Genomic DNA, 18,025 nt, shown 5'->3' with positions numbered 1-18,025 from the left:
ACTGGATGGTGAAAGTGGGTAGAAAGAAAATTGGAGAAAAGACACAGTCCTTTAAGTCTTCCTTTTTTCCTCAGGAAAAAAAAACCAAACAAAACCAACAAAACCATATCAAAACCAAAACCTTTCAGTTGAAGAGTTCTGACTTACACTAAAGTCAAACAGAAAACATAAAACATATTTTTTAGGCTGAAAATAAATACCTAGACAGCATATCAGCTCAACAACATTCTACTTCAAGAAGTATTTATCAGACTAAAGAAATCTCATATGCAAAACTAAGACCTGATCATCAACTATGTACTCATTTTTACCTTTGTCTCTGTTCTTCTCTTTTCCCAAAGAGTCCAGTTTCTTTCTTAATGACTTCTTCCTCTTTTGTCCATCTGTAAGAGGCAAAAAAAAAAAAAAAAAGAAAGAAAACAAAAAAGGAAGTAAGTGAAGAGAAGTAACCCTGAGGAAACTGCTGCACAAGCTGTAGGAACATGGAGTCAGATGGTCACAGCACTGGGGATCAGGAAGGGTGTGAGGCACATTTCACAAAAGCTGGGGACTGTCACAGTCCTCTGGCTCAAAGGAGTGTGGCTTTGCTCACCCAAACACTGAGGCTGAACTGGGGAACACAAATGTACCCCCAGCATGCTGCTGGGCACATTTACACATGCGTGCATGGTCACTGAAGAGTTAACAATGGAGGTGTTTTGCTGGATGCTCTTGATAGCAAAGCACCATAAACCTAAAAGCTTTATGGCTTATCCTAAAGAATAGCCTTCATCTATGGTCACAAGGCTGTGATTCAGATGTGGAACTAAAGGTAGGATTTGGAAAGGGAGGATTGCTAACCTCCAGGATAAACACTGCATACCAGCCATACCAGTTGGGTGATAGCTGACCACCTTCACATGACCCATCTGAGCTGAACTCATGTTGGGAGCTGGCACTTGACTACAGCATGTCCAGATAGGTTCAGGTGGATTAGAGCCTCAGAAAAGTTTTTGTTCTGACAATCGACATATTGTCCAAGTTTTCACCTAGGTATTAAGGACCAGTGGTTTTAAGCAATATCAGAGGCAGGTTGGTTCTTGAAACAATTCTATCAAAAGGTTGACTATCATTATTTCCTTCAGCAGCATCTTTTGTAATGAAAAGTCAACAAAACAGAATTTTATTTATTAGGTCTCAACAAATACCAGGGATTAAGTCAGGGGCCTGCTTTAACTTGTACCTTTGGAATTTTTTAATTTCTAAAGTAATATAAAGAGTCTACCATAGACACTGCTCTAGATAAACTTTAATGAACAAGTACCTTTTCCCTTACTGGTTTTGTATTATGGTAAAAACTCAAAAATAAGCACACCATATCCATTTCACTTTTAGGGCAAGAGAGTCACACCAAGTAATGTGTCTCAACACATTTTCCTAGTTGTGTAAGCCAGTGTCTTAAGTAAGTCTTAAGTCTTTTATAGCAAGGAACATACCACAAAGGAGTGAAGTGGACCTCTGTAATGAGCTCTCATCTTTGCAGTTTGAGGTAATGAGAGAACACAAGCTATTTCTCCATACTTGTCCCTCAAATCCTTCTGAAAATCAAGTCCAGATCATTACCCGATAGACTGCTCAACAATTTCTGACTTTTTTATAGCCAATTAATATCCTTTTATTTTAAAAGTAACATTTCTTTTTTTCTTTTTGTAATGGTGGTTGAACTGACTCCATTTGCACTCTGCAGTAATTTCCAGGATATCACAGAATGGTTAGGGTTGGAAGGCACTCTAGCCCCTTCCTAGGAGATCATCCAGTCCAACCATCCCCCCACAGAGCAGGATCACCTGGAGCAGGTGACACGGGAATTTGTCCAGGTGGGGTTGGAATGTCACCAGAGAGGGAGAATCCACAACCTCCCTGGGCAACCTGCTTCAGTGCTCTGACCTCCTCAGTGTAAAGAAGTTCTTTGTCACGTTGAGATGAAAATTCTTGTGTTTTAGTTTGTGGCCATTGCTCTTTGTCCTGTTGCTGGGCACCACTGCAAAAAGTCTGGCGCCATCCTCTTGGCACCCATCTTTGAGATATTTATATGGACTGATGACATCTCCTCTCAGTCTTCTCAAGCCTAAACAGGCCCAGGTCCCTCAGTGTCTCCTCACAAGAGAGATGCTCCAGACCCCTCATCATCTTTGTAGGCATTTGCTGGAACCCTTGCCAGTAGCAGATTGTTTCTCTTGTGCTGAGGAGCCCACAAGTGGACACGGCACTCTGGATGTGGCCTCAGTGAGGGTGAGAAGAGGGGCAGGATCACCTCCCTTGATCTGCTGGCAAAGCTCTTCCTGATGCACCTCAGGATACCATCAGCCCTCTGGATGGAAGGGCTCCCAGCACCCACAACTCAGATATTTGGTTCCTGTCTCAAGGTACAATTGCCAAGTGTTGGTTATGGGTTATATTAACTCCCCTTTCCCACACCTGCTCTGGTGAGAATTCATCTCTCTGAAATAAGGCTGACTAGATGGATAAGGTACCCTGATACTGCGAGAGTTCAGCAGTATAATGGCAGTAATTCATTGCCTGATGTGGTCTATGATTAGATTTTCTCCTTTTTTTGTAGCCACATGACAAGGCTATAATTCAAAGTCATACTCTGATTGATGAAAAGCCCAGATTTTTCACACCCTCTGACATTTCCTGTTGTTAAGATTGCGTTTTTAAGAGAAATTCTTTCGCCTCTTGGCAAAGTGAATAGTTGGTAGCCTGCTTACATACACCTGACAGTACAGCTTGTTTTTATAAGGTTCCCTGCTACCCACTGTGTTCTGGCTTTATACCTATAAAACGATTTTCAAATTATTTTCCATGTTCTAAATTCAAATTACTGCTTCACAGACTCTTTTTGATAGATGATTTATATTTCTTTGGAGTCATATTCTCCAAAAACCCATTTATTGATATACTGAGACATAAAAAAAAATGAGAGAAGGAATCAAAATTTGATGTAAAATGCAGTGTTTTGCTATGCTCATTTAAATTTACAGTTCATCCCACAGCAAGAGTAAAAGAGTTGCATATAAAAATAAGGCTGAGAAAATCTCAGTAAAAGCTAAACCTCAGAAGATCTGCCAAGAGGTCTGAGGTCAGTTCAAGTTTTCATCCTCCCCAGCAAAAGACATGATAAATTAAAGTCCATATGCTGTACATATAAATGTTTTCAAATTACGTTAATACAGGGCACATCAGGCAGGAACATTGCTGAAATATTCATAATGTGTTTAAAGACTTATGCATCACCAGCAGTTTTACATATTAAATGAATCCCATTCACAATAATAATGCTTAGTATTTATTAGCTGCAGTGTGGTTTTGAAAATATAATTAATATTCAAAACATTACTGAGAAACAGGCAAAGCATCATTACCCACTCTTAGTACCTACTGCATGGTTTTTAATTAATTAGCAATACTTCTGCAAAATAGCATTGTATCAGTCTGAAGTGCTATTAGGTATGGATGGATCACTACTTTTAATTTCCACTTTGGAAAAGTCTAAACCACATAAAGTGGTAAAAGCTGTTGGGCTGTTATCCAGCCTTTTGTGTCAATAAATTCTCAATTTATGTCTTCTTTCTGTAGATCAACAATACACTGCTCCTTCAACAGGTTCCACTTAAGAACATCAGCAAGACTAGAGAAGCACTCAAATGACAACTGTCACAGTGAAGGAGGCTGAGGTTTTTTAACTTTGCTAACCCATTCTGTTTTCCTGAAGGACACCTGTGCAGACAGCTGTGCAGATCAGCTTGTTTGTCAGAAATGGACTTGATCTGTACAGTACTTACTAATTTATATGTTTGCTGCATTTTTCACTGTAATGCATACATCACTCCCTAGGCATTTCTTTATTAAAACTAGCACAATGAATATTTAAAGATCAAGAGTCTAGAATCAAACTCCTGAGTGCACATTAAATTGCTACGTGACCTGTTTTTCCAAAGTGGTGAGCACTTCCAGGTTCAGTTAGTGCCAAAAAGACTTTTCTATTTGAAAAATTAGGTCATCTCTTTAGGACTCTGCCAGTGAACCACACAGCCTACAGAATACAAGATTATTTGTACTGATCTACATACCTTTTACAAGAATTGAACAGTCTGACTTCTGAGGTTATCAAAACTTAAATATTTTGGGTTAGAGTTGAAATTCACCTGCAGTGTCATCACTAGCACAATTTTTTTAGTATTTATACTATCAAATCCCAGATTTTCTACCGACCATTTGAGGGCTTAGATTTCTCTCTAAGTGAGACCAAGCTAGGTAATAAGAAGTCATTTTCACACTGAGGATATATAAACTTCAGCTTTGACAGTCAAAACATGAAAAGAAAGAAAGAGAACTTTGTACATTTTTAAAATTATTGTTCTGTTGCTTTGCACAAGACCACCTACTGGCCACCTACCTTCTAGGACTGCAAGAGAGAGAATAGTGCAGGTTGAATCCTGTTAGTATTTACTTCAAGTACTTTTTTATTCAACTTATGTTTCTGGAAATGAACAAGTCTATTTGGTAGGTAGAAGTGTTGCTCAGCATAAGCTAAAGAATCACAAATTAGGTATAGGGAATTAGCTCAGAATTATACAGTTAGTGGTATACAAAGTTAATACCCAGAAAGTCTTGGCCTAACAGTTTCAGATTATGTCACTTAATATCCTCTGAAGCCCTAAACCAAAATGCTTTTACTAATTAGTAAATTATGCAGTAAAATAGTACAACAGCATCCAAGCTTTGTGCATAGTTTCTGGGACAATATCACAGTATTAGGCTTCAGATAATGAAAAAAATACCCTCTCAAATATGCTTGAAGTGAACCTGTAACAAAAATAGGATTTTTCAGCACTTTCCTTGTACATGGACTGGTGGATTATCTATAAGAATGATATTCCTTTTATGTTACTTACATGCAAGTAACTTTCTATTACTCAAACACTTAATGCAACATTTTCTATTACTCAAAAACTTAATTCATAAATTCATACAAATTCTTTAAACTAATTTAACTCAGTGGGCTTTTGACATAAGAGGTATGCTGCTGACAGGGTTGGAGAACAAAGAGAACTTCCCATTTATTGGCAAGTTCCTTTGCTTAAGAGAAATGAGTTTCTTGTCCATTTAGTGAAGAATGTTTGTCAAGTTCCACAATTAAGGGCTATTTTAACACAGTGTAAAAAGAGGACCTATCTCAGTGATTATTATCAGACCCATAGCTTAATTATCAAAACAAAAATGGATAAAAAGGTTGATATTGTGAGATTTCTAAACTACTTCTTCATAGTAATTCTAATTCTATTAATGGCCATTTTTCTTAATACCCACTAGTAAATGGATCTAACAGCACTTAAAGAAAAAAAAATTAGAATATATCTTCTAAGATTGTAATAAATTCTTTCTTGAAAATTACTGCCAATGGCACCACAAAGCACAAAGTCAGACCTCTCTTGAGCACTCGGTGGTTCACTTCACTTCACTCACCCAGAGCAACTCATTTCCCAAGTGCCAGCCTCCCACAGCCAGCCTGTGTGCCAAATGTCAAGCTGCAGTCTCTGTGGCCTGTGCAATACTGCAAGTAATTGAGACTGTCAATCAGAAAACACTGCTAAATTCTGTTGACAGAGCACAATAAAGGCAAGACTGCACTTCATTCACTGACAGTTGCACAGTGTTTGTGGTTGTAGCTGCTTCTTTGGGTCACTATACAAAGCAAATTTACTTCTGAATATGCACTTGGGGCTGCTCTGTTGAAGAAGAGGGTGCTGGTTTTACTTAGCCATTTCTGTGACTAAAAATGTTCATCTTGAAATATTTATTTTTAAAAACTTGTTGAAATGCCCTGTTCCCATGCAGTAATTTCCAAAGCACTACCAGCTGCAACACAAATGGAAGATAAAATTCAACCAGAGAAACAGGATTCTGGCACATAAAGCAATACAAAAAGGGGAAGGCTGAGCCTTCAGATATTTCATTTCACACTCACCCTTTGCCTCAGCCATACACACACAAGACCTCCATCAGTGATGCAGATTACTGTGTGTATTCAGAAGCCTTGGACTATTGTCCCATTTGTCCTTACAGTCTGTGTTCCATGCTTTACTGCATTTTGACTTAAATCAGCATTTCTTTGTGCTTGTCAGCCAGCAGCTGATGGAAGAAAAGCCATAATCATTCAAGAATATTCCACAGCTGCAGTCATGGCCTTCCAGGTGCCATCTGGCTCATAGATGCTCACCTCAGCCCACAGCATCAGGCAGAGGCTGCTCACCAAAGGCACCACACACACAACAGAGGCAGCTTTCCTCTGATGCTGCTTCCTGTGATGCAGCAAACAAGCTTCAGCCTTTCTCTCTCTGAGAGCTTCCTGAGGACTGTGCTCATGGCAGAAGAGCCAGCATGAAAAGGACAGAGCTGAAGTCAAAGCCAGTTTTTCAGGAGAAGGGAGGTCCCTCCTGTTGGGCTGTGCACAAGGGACAGGGCTGGGCAGGGGCAGCACCTGAGCCCAACCCTTCTCAGGGCAGCTGTGAGAAACCAGGAGAGCTGTGGGGAAAGTCAACTGTGCAGGGAACAAAGCTCTCAGCAACACACACTGCACACAGTACAACCACCTGAGAAAATCCACAACCAGCAGACAAAAGTGTGCTTTTAATTCACCTCTTCCACATCCCAGCAGACTCTGTGGTAACCTGTGGTTAGTGAATCTTATCAGACCCAGCCTTCAGTGCCTCTGGGCTAAGGCACTACTAATTGTTAAAATGAAACACAGACAAATTACAAAGTCCAGCTGTGCAGGTTTTAAGAGATTCAGCTGCTGAAATTTTAAAAGCTGCACTATACATGATTTCTTTACTGTTGAACAGTAAGAACTTGGTGATAGTGGTAGACAACTTAATTATTTATCTAGAATGTATTCATAAGTTTGCATGGAACTCATGTAGAAGGCAAAACTGATGGAAATCTCACTTACTTCAAAAGAAAGCTGCATCCCTATAGGAACTACAGTTTTATTTATCAAGTAACAGTTCACAATAATCTCCTGTGGTTGTGATACAAATTTTTAAAAAACCCCAAACAACCAACCCTACATCTGCTTGCCAGGTACTAATAGATTTTTTTTATACACATCAGTAGATACTGAACAGCTATTCTGAAGGCAAAGGTGATATATCAATTTATACTTGCTGAACATATTACCAGTAGACTGTCCTGTCTTTTAGGAAAACAAATCTGATAAGTGTAGTTCCAAACTAGACTCAAATCTAGAAAAATGCACTATTTCTATTGAAACCTATTTGCAAGGTCTATTTCTATCAAAAATATAGACTATAACTGCAGTAAGATAGGTATTAACTCTCCTTCACATAAAAACCCCCAAAGAAACAGAAACAAACAAACAACCAAAAAAACCCCAAAAACAAACAAACAAACAAACAAACAAAACCAGACCACCACCACCAATAAAACAACAACTTACTTTGGTCACTGCTCTAATTCAGATAGCAAATACTACCCAACTCCTGTGGCTAGAGGAATCATAAGAAAACATGACATTCCCACTGCATTTGCCTACATGTTTCCTGGTGCATTTAAGGACTTAATTAGTCTCCAAGTATATATGTTGTAAAGAAATAACTACTTTTGTATTTTCAAATATGTTCTTCCATGACTCTCTGTCATGAAGAGACTTGCATTAACTGGTGGGCAAATGCAGGTGCAACGTATTCTAAGGGTGAGAACCAAACCTAAGTTGATAGGGAATATGGGATTTGAGCCCTGGAGCAAGGTCAGGGCTCCTGAAGCCACAGCCAGAGGGAGGGGATGTCAGAGCCCACCCATGCAAGGAGAAGAGCTGGGAAGGAGCAGCTTCCCAGGCCTGCCCAGGCCACTGCACTCCTGCTGTGCAGGAAGCCACAGGTCTTACAGATGAACACAGCACAGCTGCACCAAAAGAAACACTTCAACAAGTACAAAGTGGATGCCTGCCTTGTTTGTGCAAGCTGTGTATAAATATCCTTAAAATAACAGCATTTTTAATAGTTGCAGAATTTTTCGAACCACCACAACAAAACCAAGAATAAAGTTTCCTATCTTTCCTTTTAATTTGATTTTTTGGGGGGTTTTTTTGTTGAAGGTATTCTTCAATCTTCTTGCATTTGGACTATTGACTGGAAGTAACTGTGTTGAAGAAGTCAGGGAGAAAAACCCTGTTCAGTTATTTTGCCATTCCTGTAATGAAAACATATATAGTTTTTTTGCCATTTAAATACTTTTTAACTAAAAATACATTTAAGATGGCTGCATTACACAAGCTCTGAGGAACAAGATATTCAGTGAGTTTTAGTATCCAAACACTAAATTATAATTGTCTGGGAGCTGATTTGTTAAATCTTCAGCTAGACCCCTGGAAAAAAACTCATTTTGACCTAAAAATAAACAGTTGCTCAAGTACTTTTCTATGCCAGAATGAGGAAAATGGCTGCTGCTGCCATACAAAGATGGGATGATGGAAGTAACTCAAAAAACCCATGCTAAGCTACCTGGCAGCCTTTAGAGGATTATGAAGGAAAGGTCAAATGCCCTTGTATGTGGCTGTTAGTGGAAAGCAGCAAAAAGCAGGCAGATTCCTGGGAAGGGAAAACAGATACACAACGTCAGGTCTGACTTCCCTGTGCATAAACACACTCAGATTTTCAACTCATACACAGCTCTGCTCGCTTCAGCACATGCATCAGCACAGGATTGCCTGTGCCATAAGAAATCCCCCATCACAGTAATCTAACAAAATAATACCAAAATCCCACCTCCCATCCCCCAACAAATCTCTTAACAAAACAGCCATAGAAAGTGGTCCAGGTCTTTTGATGGAGTGCATGCCTTGTGTCAATAATGGAAGTAAAAATTCTTTTTAGGCCCACTGAAATTAGAGGGAACCATTCTTTCTAGGCTTCAGGGCATATTGGCTACACTGACACTGATGACAGCATTCATGAAAGAGTAACATCAATAGCAGGTGCAAGACAAAATATAGACACCACTTTTTCACATTATAGCAGTATCCACAGTGTGACAGGAGTTTCCCTGATCTCCAAAAATAGGAAAGTTCCTGACTTAAATAGCCTGGGATACACCAGGGACCTTGTTGCTGCCCCTCTAAGTGGAAGACACTCAGAAACTGTGATGATGGGTAGAGGTTTGAAAGCTTTCAGAAAGACTGAACAACGCTACCTTCTTGGAGTGTTTTCATAACTCAGAAAAACTGTCAACACTAAAACAGGTAAAAAAAAAGTTAAAAATTATCTACACTAATAAGTAAAAACAACTACAGAACTACAGAAATTGATAAGGAGAGTTACCTTCAATCCAAACACTACAGGATGGGCCAGGGCCAGAACAGACACAATCAGCAGCATGTAGCTGGCCTTGGATTTACTGTTATCAATAAAGTCACTTGCATACCTGTACTGGCAGGTGAAGGAGCAACCAAACTTCACATCTCAAATCTTTCCCCCTGCATTGCTCTCAGTGTGAGCATGAGATGAGCTCTTCAAAGGAAGAGGAAATTCCTCTAACCCTCTGGAATTTAGGAGACCAGCCAGTGGTCACAGAGATGGTTCAGGGCACCCAGGTCGCCACTGTCTTCTGAGCATCATCTTGTTGTTATGACTCCTTTGTGTAAGCCTGTCCTCGGACTCTCACTTTAAAGAAGAAGCCACATCAGAAAATAAAACAGCTTTCCTAACTTACTCTCTCTGGGACTAATTAAACTAGTCCACAGTAGTCCTGCTCAGAGCTGTGATGGAGAAATGAAATGAGAAAGGAGCTCTCAGTGTGTAGAAGTGAAATCATGTTGCAGCAGGTCTCTCACTGGACAGTTTGGTGCTCAAATGACTGAGCTGTTATCCCTCTGAAAAATGACCAACGGATCTTACTTCTAATAATGTCTCTTTGTAGTAATTACCTGTCCTTTGCATCATCAATCATAACAGAAACAGGTGTTGAAAATGTAAACCACACAGAAAAAAGACACAAGGAGCTCTGCAGAGAACACTTGGGTTGACTTCCTGCACAGAAATAGAGTCACATGGACATCTGTCTAATCTATTCTTCAAATCCTTCAGCAGGAGATTACATCTCCATTAAATCTCAAGGCAGCCTTTTCAGTGTAAAAGCCTAATACAAAGATATATATAGTACCACAGCTCTGATAAAATAAATCTATCTGGAGTCACTTTATCTTTCCTAATTAGTATCTAGAGACATTACGTTTCTGGCACCAACCACAACTGCACTTAAATCATGCCTGTGGAAAAACTAGAGAAAATTTATTACCTAAGGCAAGAAAAAAATCATCAGGAATATTCCCTAATGCACTTCTGAAAGGAGCAACACACACAAGATAATATAAATAAAGTCTGATTTTCAACTGAAATTTTTGCAGAAGTATACTGGAAGAATACATGTTATACTGATGTTCCATGCTGGCAAAGCTCTGCCAAAGGCAAGCAGAATATAGAAACTGGTAGGCTGCAATGTCAGTACTCTTAATAAAGGTTCAAAAGCTTTTTCCTTGGCATGTATTTACTGGTATTTATTCTTTGGCTTTGAACAACAAAGCACAAATTCATAAGTCACTATCGAATCACCAGACATATACATTTTACTATTGGCAAAAAACAGGACAGCCTAGATGGGCATTCAGAATCAAAGGGTAAGTACTACATGAAGTGTTAAAGACAGATTTGGCAGAACACATCCAGGAATGTCTCTGTTACACTAGTGTTCTCTCAAAGGAAAAAGACTGAAATACACCTAATTTTGCAAAGCAGTTTTAGAGCCTCTCAATGTGTATTTTGCTTCCCAACACTGATCCTCTCTACCACGTGTCTCAACTTTTGAATATGGCCAATGGTCAAGATCAATGTTTTAAAATGAAAGCTGAGATTTTCCTATCTGACACTAATACAGACAAAATACCAAATATACTTACATGTACTTCAAGTCAATAGCTATTTCAAGTGTAGTCTTAAAGAAGCTACATTAGATAGAATTTTTTTTTTTGTCTCAGAAGTAATTTTTAAATTCTATGGGACATAACATCAAATATATGTGGTGTATATATAACATCAAATATATGTCTCTGGATCTGATGTTTCAAAAGCAGTACCCTAAATGTACAACAGACAGCATCTAAATAAGCAACTGCCCTAGTAATGAAAAACCCTCGTCATGGTTCCATCATGATATATGAATATATGATATATGAACTTTTCACAATATATGGAAACATGGATTGTAATATTTCCTTATTTACCTTGGGAATTTAAGCAAGATCTCTTTCCTTCACCATGAAGGGAACTGAAAGACTCCTGTCTGTCAGTGCTCCTGCCCACTGAGCCCCACAGCTAAGTGTTCCTTCAGGGTCCATCCCTGTCCTCATTCCTTTCCTCTCTCTCCACAAAATACTACTCAACAGGTAGGTTCTCAGAAATTACAGAAATTCTCAGAAATTATTTTAAATGTGCTAAGCTATAAACTTATTTTGTCATATTTACATTTATCAGTGCCATTGATTTTCCTGTGAAGCCTACAGCATTTTCTATCTCTGTTCTGTGTTCATACAGCACAATGAAAATGCATGCTGCTTATCAATCAAAGCTCCTAGTTATTTACAAAATACTATTTAGTAAAAAAACTAGGGTTTTTTTGTTTGTAGTGATTTTTTTAATGAGTAAAACCTTTTGCTTTTAAACCTATTAGCTTAACTCTGACAGAATAGCTAAGTTGAATAAAGTCTTCCTGATGTAAACAGACATGTAAAACATGCTATGTGACACAAGAAAATCTCGGAAATCAATTTGCTGAGCACTGCAGAGTCTTTTATAAAAAAACTGCCTCACAGCAAAAATTAAAAAAGGGAACATCCCTCCCTCTTAAGTTTTGAAGATAATAAATTATTTCCCCTGTTACAATGTTAGAAAAATCATATTCTTGCAAGCTTGATGTATTTCCATTTTGTTATTTTCTCAACAGTGACAAAAAAGTGAATTTGAAAGAAAAAATCCTGACAAAAAATTTTGCAAATTTCCTTACTGGGAGGAAAAAAGATATGAAAAAGTTTTTTTCTTGTTTTCTTATCTCTCTGCCTGGAAAAACTCCTGTCACCTTCACTTTGATAAATGCCTGTGTAGCATAGTTCAAGATTGTGTCTCACAACCTCTACCCTGCAGCAGCTGGGACTTCTCCTAGCTTAAAACATTAATTCAATTTTATTTCCTTCTTATTTTTTTTTTACCCAGACTGAGAGATATTTGGTTTTGTTTTCTTAGAATGAAAAAAGGAATCCCTGAAAAAACACATTTTTCCATGAAATATTTAAATTGGAGTGCACAGGTGGGAAGTTTCAGTCTGAAAAATCAGCAAGTTGAACAGTTTTTATCTCTGACCAGTGTGTCTGATACAGCATAGCCAAGATTTACTAATGCAGCATAAAGGAGGAGAATTTATCTCAGCCTTACATGCCTTAAATATAATCTTCATGAACTCTACTACATTGAAAGAAAAGCCATGGACTCATAAGCCCATGCCAGAGACAGTATTTCTATGAGAAGAATCAGCAGAGGCTGGCATTAAGAGGGGTGGTAAGAAGCCTCTACACTCAGAAGATACCCTGACACCAGCTCAAAAGCAGCCAGTCCCTGAGCCTGTAACTCCACAATGTATATGCTACAGTTTACTCAGATGTTTTCCACTGCCACAACAGCTATAATGTATGCAACATGGTCAGTGATTAAAAACAAAGAGCAGTTTGGAGCCCTCACAAAAACGCAAGCCCAGATAAAAATCATAGTCACTCTCAGTGTTAAGGAAAATGAAAAATGAAATATAATGGTGAGTAATGTAAGCAAAAAACAGATTGAAAGAAGCATGCCCTGCCAAAATAAACAAGAAGCACAGAATTGTGTTGTGTAACTCTTAATTCCCTTTTCTATTCAGAGCTTAACTGGAATGGGGGGGGGGGCAAAGTACACAAATGAATGGTAAAAATTCAGAAAGCCCAGCCATGTTTTCCCCTTATTTCAGAGACAGGGTAGCCTCAGCTCTCAGTCTGTAATCCCACACTTATCCAGCCCTGCATCTTCACACTCACCTTACTAAAACAAGTCATACAGGAGGAGACCAGTGCTCACTCCATGTGAGCAGATGCACGGTGTCACATGTCACAAAGCTCACATACAAAACCATACACCACCACAGGTTCAAGCAGCAGCAGCTTCCCTTAAAATTACCCTCCTTAAACAACTGGGACTGCATTTAGGCTTCTAAACCTACCCTTACAACATCCTCATTGCAACTAAAGAAATGACCTGAGAACCAGATCTGACAGTGAAGTTAAGAATTACTTTCTCTCTCCCAAAACATCACAGAAACAAAGAATCCTCAAGGTTTGAAGAGACATTCAAGATCATCCAGCCCAACTGTCAACCCAGCACAAGCATAATCACCAGTGAACCATATATAACCCCAAAATGCTCTCCTCATTGATTCTTGCTCTCCACAAATCCTCCAGCCCCACTGCAAAGCTGAGAAGACAACATCCTGTTAGGAACTGGAAAGAACATAAGAAGTAATTTTCTCTTCTTGAATAAAGAGAAGACCCGAATGTGATCCCTGAGTCTCAAATCCTCTTCCAAGCCTCTTCACCAACACGTTCCCATCATACCTTCAAAACCCAGGCAGATGCTCTAGGAGCTGAATTGGGGTTGAAGCCTTAATTTTCCATTTGCTCAACTCTTAGTAGTTTCTACCCCTGCTTCCAAACACAGGGTCAGTAAAGTGGGACAGGACTGTTAAGATGGTCATTATAAACATGAGATATTTAAGAAACTGATCCAATCAAACCTCATGCAACAACCTCTCAGCTCAAGAGATACCTTGGAGCCATTGAACAGAAGAAAATGAGGTCCTCTGCTGCTCTGATCCCAGTTTTACCCTGCAGAAGCCATCTAACTTGAGTTAGCATTTGCTTGTGAAAACCTGTAAAAGGTTCATTGTTCTCACTAATTGTGTGCAAGGACATACACAAAATCTTAATGTCACCAAAAAGTAAGCACACCTGAAGTGAGTTGCATCACCATTTTTTTCTCCTATTCTAAAGAAAGGATTGACTTCCCTGAAATGAGAAAAGACACGCTATATTGTAAACATGAATTGCAAAGAAGCATCAGCAGAATGGTACTGTTGTGACATTCAGAATGTCAGCAAATTAAAAATCTTTCACATAGTAATTGTATTGGTAAAGAAACTGCATAATGCTTTGCCTTGAAATTACATCCTCGTGCAACGTAACACATTAACCAACACAAGATAAATGACTCTTGGTCTAATTTCTGGTGGAAAATGAGGGAATGACATGGGAGATCAAAATAGGAGTTGATTACAGAATTTGAAAGATAAAAGGCAGAAAAGCAAGACAACAAGAAACAAATGTGAAACATCTCATGGTATATGTAAAACTAGTACCTCTTGATCAACTTGAATTCATTCATACACTTTAGTGCAATTGCAGCATATTTTAAATGATATGCTGGTTAAAGAAATTCCTGTGGGAAGTGATCTCTGTGACCACAGGATGTTTTACTAGGAGATGTTAGTAATGTTCTTCATTAACAGTAATAGCTACAGTACAGTGAAGGAGAGGGATTACATATGAGGTATCACAGTCTATGCATTCCTACACAAGCGTGGGAATAGCCAGACGAGCCCTGGCAGAGGTAAACTGCACTAGCTGTGACAAAGGGACTGTCTGAGCATGGCAGGGCTGAAGCATTATGAAGAAGCAACCATTAACAGCATCTGTGGTTGTAAAGATAAGGCAGAGGCATCTGTACTCTGGTTTAACCTCCATGCAAGCACGTTTGGCACAAACACTTGTTAGCCACAAACAATGAATTTTTACTTTTCACCATACCTATGCCAGTAAATGTAATCATTCAAAAGCCTGTAGGAAGCAAATGCCCAGCAGGCACATGCATGTTCTAATGTAATTCTCTACCAAGTTTTGAAAAGCAGCCAAAGAAACACAAAGAAGTCAAACTCTATGCACAGATTTCTAAATTTTCTAATACATAAATAGCTCCACTTGCCTCCTCTCATGAATATTTTCATATGGCATTCTCTGAAGTAGAAGAGAGTTGTAGAGTACATCTTTCATTTTTCTGGAACCCTCCAGACCTACAGAGCGCCTCTAGCTCTCTCAGACAGTACTAGTTCTACATCTCACAGTTTTAACAATCTGTTTTTAACTTGAGTCTGGTTTTAACCTGATGGCTGTGATGGAATTTTATTTTATTTGCATTCTTGCACGTCCAAAGTGCCCAAGCCAGTTTCACATGGATAAAACTTGAAATTCCCATTTTACACATGATGTTCGACTGTGATGATTAACTGGATGGCTGCCTGTAAACTCTTGTTATAAATTTTCATTCCACACATTTAAAAATTATAGGAACATGAAATGGACTTCAGAGTGTCTCTGCAAAGGGCCTAAACCAATCTGTAATAATTTCAGAACATGGTAGATTCTTATTCTCCTATCAAAGTACCATCAGAGATGTAGCATGATGGATTGACAGAGTGATTATTAGATATACCCACTTCAAAATATGATTTATTTCTGTTGTCAAAACTGGTGCCAAGCTTTGAAAGAGGATGGACAGTTAAATACGAAATGTACCTTAATTCTAGCTATTACCTTCACTTCTTCAATAGATGGTATTACAACATTTTAAAATTCAGTTGTACTGGCAATTCTTTTGTGATGTATACCTTAAAACACAGAAAATCTAATGATCTGGTCATTCAAAGCAAGAATGCAGATGTGCAATTATTTGCCTCTTATTAATAATCTCACTGGTACATCCAAACTGGAGAGCAGAACTGAATAGCCAATTTATTTCTCAGTCAAACTGAGCCAAGAGATTCATGAAATGATGGGGCCAGCAGTAGCAATGAAACAGTAGCCTGAAGTTCCTGACTTTCTGAAATGCCTTTTATTTTTAAATGTTTAACAAACATTTATATTCTTATTTAGTTTCTACCTTTACAATTACACTTTTCAGACTCAATATATCTAAAACTTCGTGTTTTATATTTACCCATGTATATATATGCTGTGAAAATAAAATTAGGTCTTGTGTGTGATTCAAACCTGAAAGACTCCCCAAATATTTGGGCTTTCATGGCAGTCCCAGCAGGAAACAGCAAGCAGAACACAAAAGCAATACTCACTCTTCCAACTCAGAGTTTCTGAGCATAGCTCAGTGGAGACTGGTGACAAGTGGTGTTCCTCAGGGGTCCCCATTGGCACCCCCAGAGCATGGTATCTCTGTCAGTGACACAGACAGTGACACTGAGTACACCCTCAGAAAATCTACCAAGAGCAAACTGAGTGGTGTGGTTGACACACCTGAGGGATGGGTCACATCCAGAGGGACCTGGACAAGCTTGAGAACTGGGCCCAGGGAAACCCCATGAGGTCCTGCACCTGGACAGCTCCTGGCATCCATACAGGCTGGAGATGAATGGATTCAGAGCAGCCCTGCTGAGAGGGAATTGGTGCTGCTGGTGGATGAGAGGCTGGACATGAGCCAGTGATGGGCCCTTGCAGCCCAGAAAACCAAACACATCCTACACTACATCCAAAGCAGCATGGCCAGCAGGGCCCCTCTGCTCTGCTCTGGTGAGACCCCACCTGGAGTGCTGCATACAGTTTTGGGGTCCTCAGCACAGGAAGGATATGGACCTGTTAGAGCAGGTCTAGAGAAAGGCCACAGAAATCACCAGAGGGATGGAGCATCTCTGCTACAAAGACAGGCTAACAGAGCTGGGGTTGCTCAGCTCAGAGAAAGAAGACTCTGGAGAAATCTTACTGTGGCCTTTTAGTAATGAAAGGGAGATTAAAAGAAAGGTGGGGACAGTCATTCTAGTAGGGTCTGTTGCAACAGGAAAAGGGGTAATGGTTTTAGAACAAAAAAGAATAGATTTAAAGTAGGTGTAAAAAAGATACTTTATGGTGAAGGTGATGAGACACTGCAAACAGGTTGCCCAGATAGGTGGTAGATACCCAATCCCTGAAAACATTCAAGGCCAGGTTGCATGGGACCTTGAGCAACCTCATCTCGTTCAAGATGTCTCTGCTTATTGCAGGGGGTTGGACTAGGTGACCTTTAAGGTCCCTTCCAAGCTAAGCCATTCTATGAATGTGTATACTCAATTGTCTCGGATGATATTACCACACATCCATCCACATATGCAGGACCTCCATATGTGCATTTTCATTTCTCTTGGGAACAGCCATTGGCAGTTCAGACTGTCAGAAATTATTGGAATGCTCTTAGTGTTCCAGTTCTTCCTAGGAATATCTGATAAAATTGTTTTCCTGTTGATCAAACTTGTTTTTGAGGGACCAGGGAAGCTGGTGAGGCTTGAAGAAATTGATAAAATCCGTCTCACTACAAACTGATGCCTTGCTATATGCATGAAGTTGGATTTTGTTGGTTTTGGCAGGAGTTTTCTGCAGATACTAAAAAGCTGATGAATACAAAAGCCTGTCTCTTTCACACTTGCTTTCTATGTCATTACTTTCACAGACTAGACAACTTTTTTTCTGCTTAACTTAGACTCATTAAAAAATTGCTTCTGTGGCATCACTGTGTATATGCTACCACACAGCACCTCTGGTCAAAAGTGAGAATTCAGTGATCCCTTGTTATTCCTTATGTAAGTATACAACTGCAAAGAAACCATAGGAAAGCCAGATTTGCAGATGATTGCACAACACCTATCTCTGCTATGCTTGATCTGCAGCCTATAGGAAACAACAGAAACTTTCTCATTAGTGAGGTTTAGATCCTTTCCATAGTAACCTAAGAACAGGTCTACCACATGCACATCAGGATTCTGATAGCTGAACTTCTTTTCATTTCATCTCCTATTTCCT

General features: G+C 39.2%; 1 protein-coding gene across 5 annotated transcripts in view; it reads right to left on the bottom strand.

The window, feature by feature from the left end:
- The window catches only part of ARHGAP6 (Rho GTPase activating protein 6), a 319,683-nt gene that overhangs the window by 41,396 nt on the left and 260,262 nt on the right, over positions 1-18,025 (bottom strand). For all 5 annotated transcript variants that reach the window (XM_071430546.1, XM_071430550.1, XM_071430547.1 and 2 more), the window contains one exon: positions 312-383. In XM_071430546.1, the coding sequence (XP_071286647.1) occupies positions 312-383 (72 nt within the window). The remainder of the gene's footprint in view (positions 1-311; positions 384-18,025) is intronic.

The sequence above is a fragment of the Agelaius tricolor genome, unplaced genomic scaffold (assembly GCF_023055355.1).
Source record: "Agelaius tricolor isolate 1412-34295 unplaced genomic scaffold, bAgeTri1.0.p SCAF_7, whole genome shotgun sequence".
In the NCBI taxonomy this organism is placed as follows: domain Eukaryota; kingdom Metazoa; phylum Chordata; class Aves; order Passeriformes; family Icteridae; genus Agelaius; species Agelaius tricolor.
This window is presented reverse-complemented; position numbering and strand designations above follow the sequence as displayed.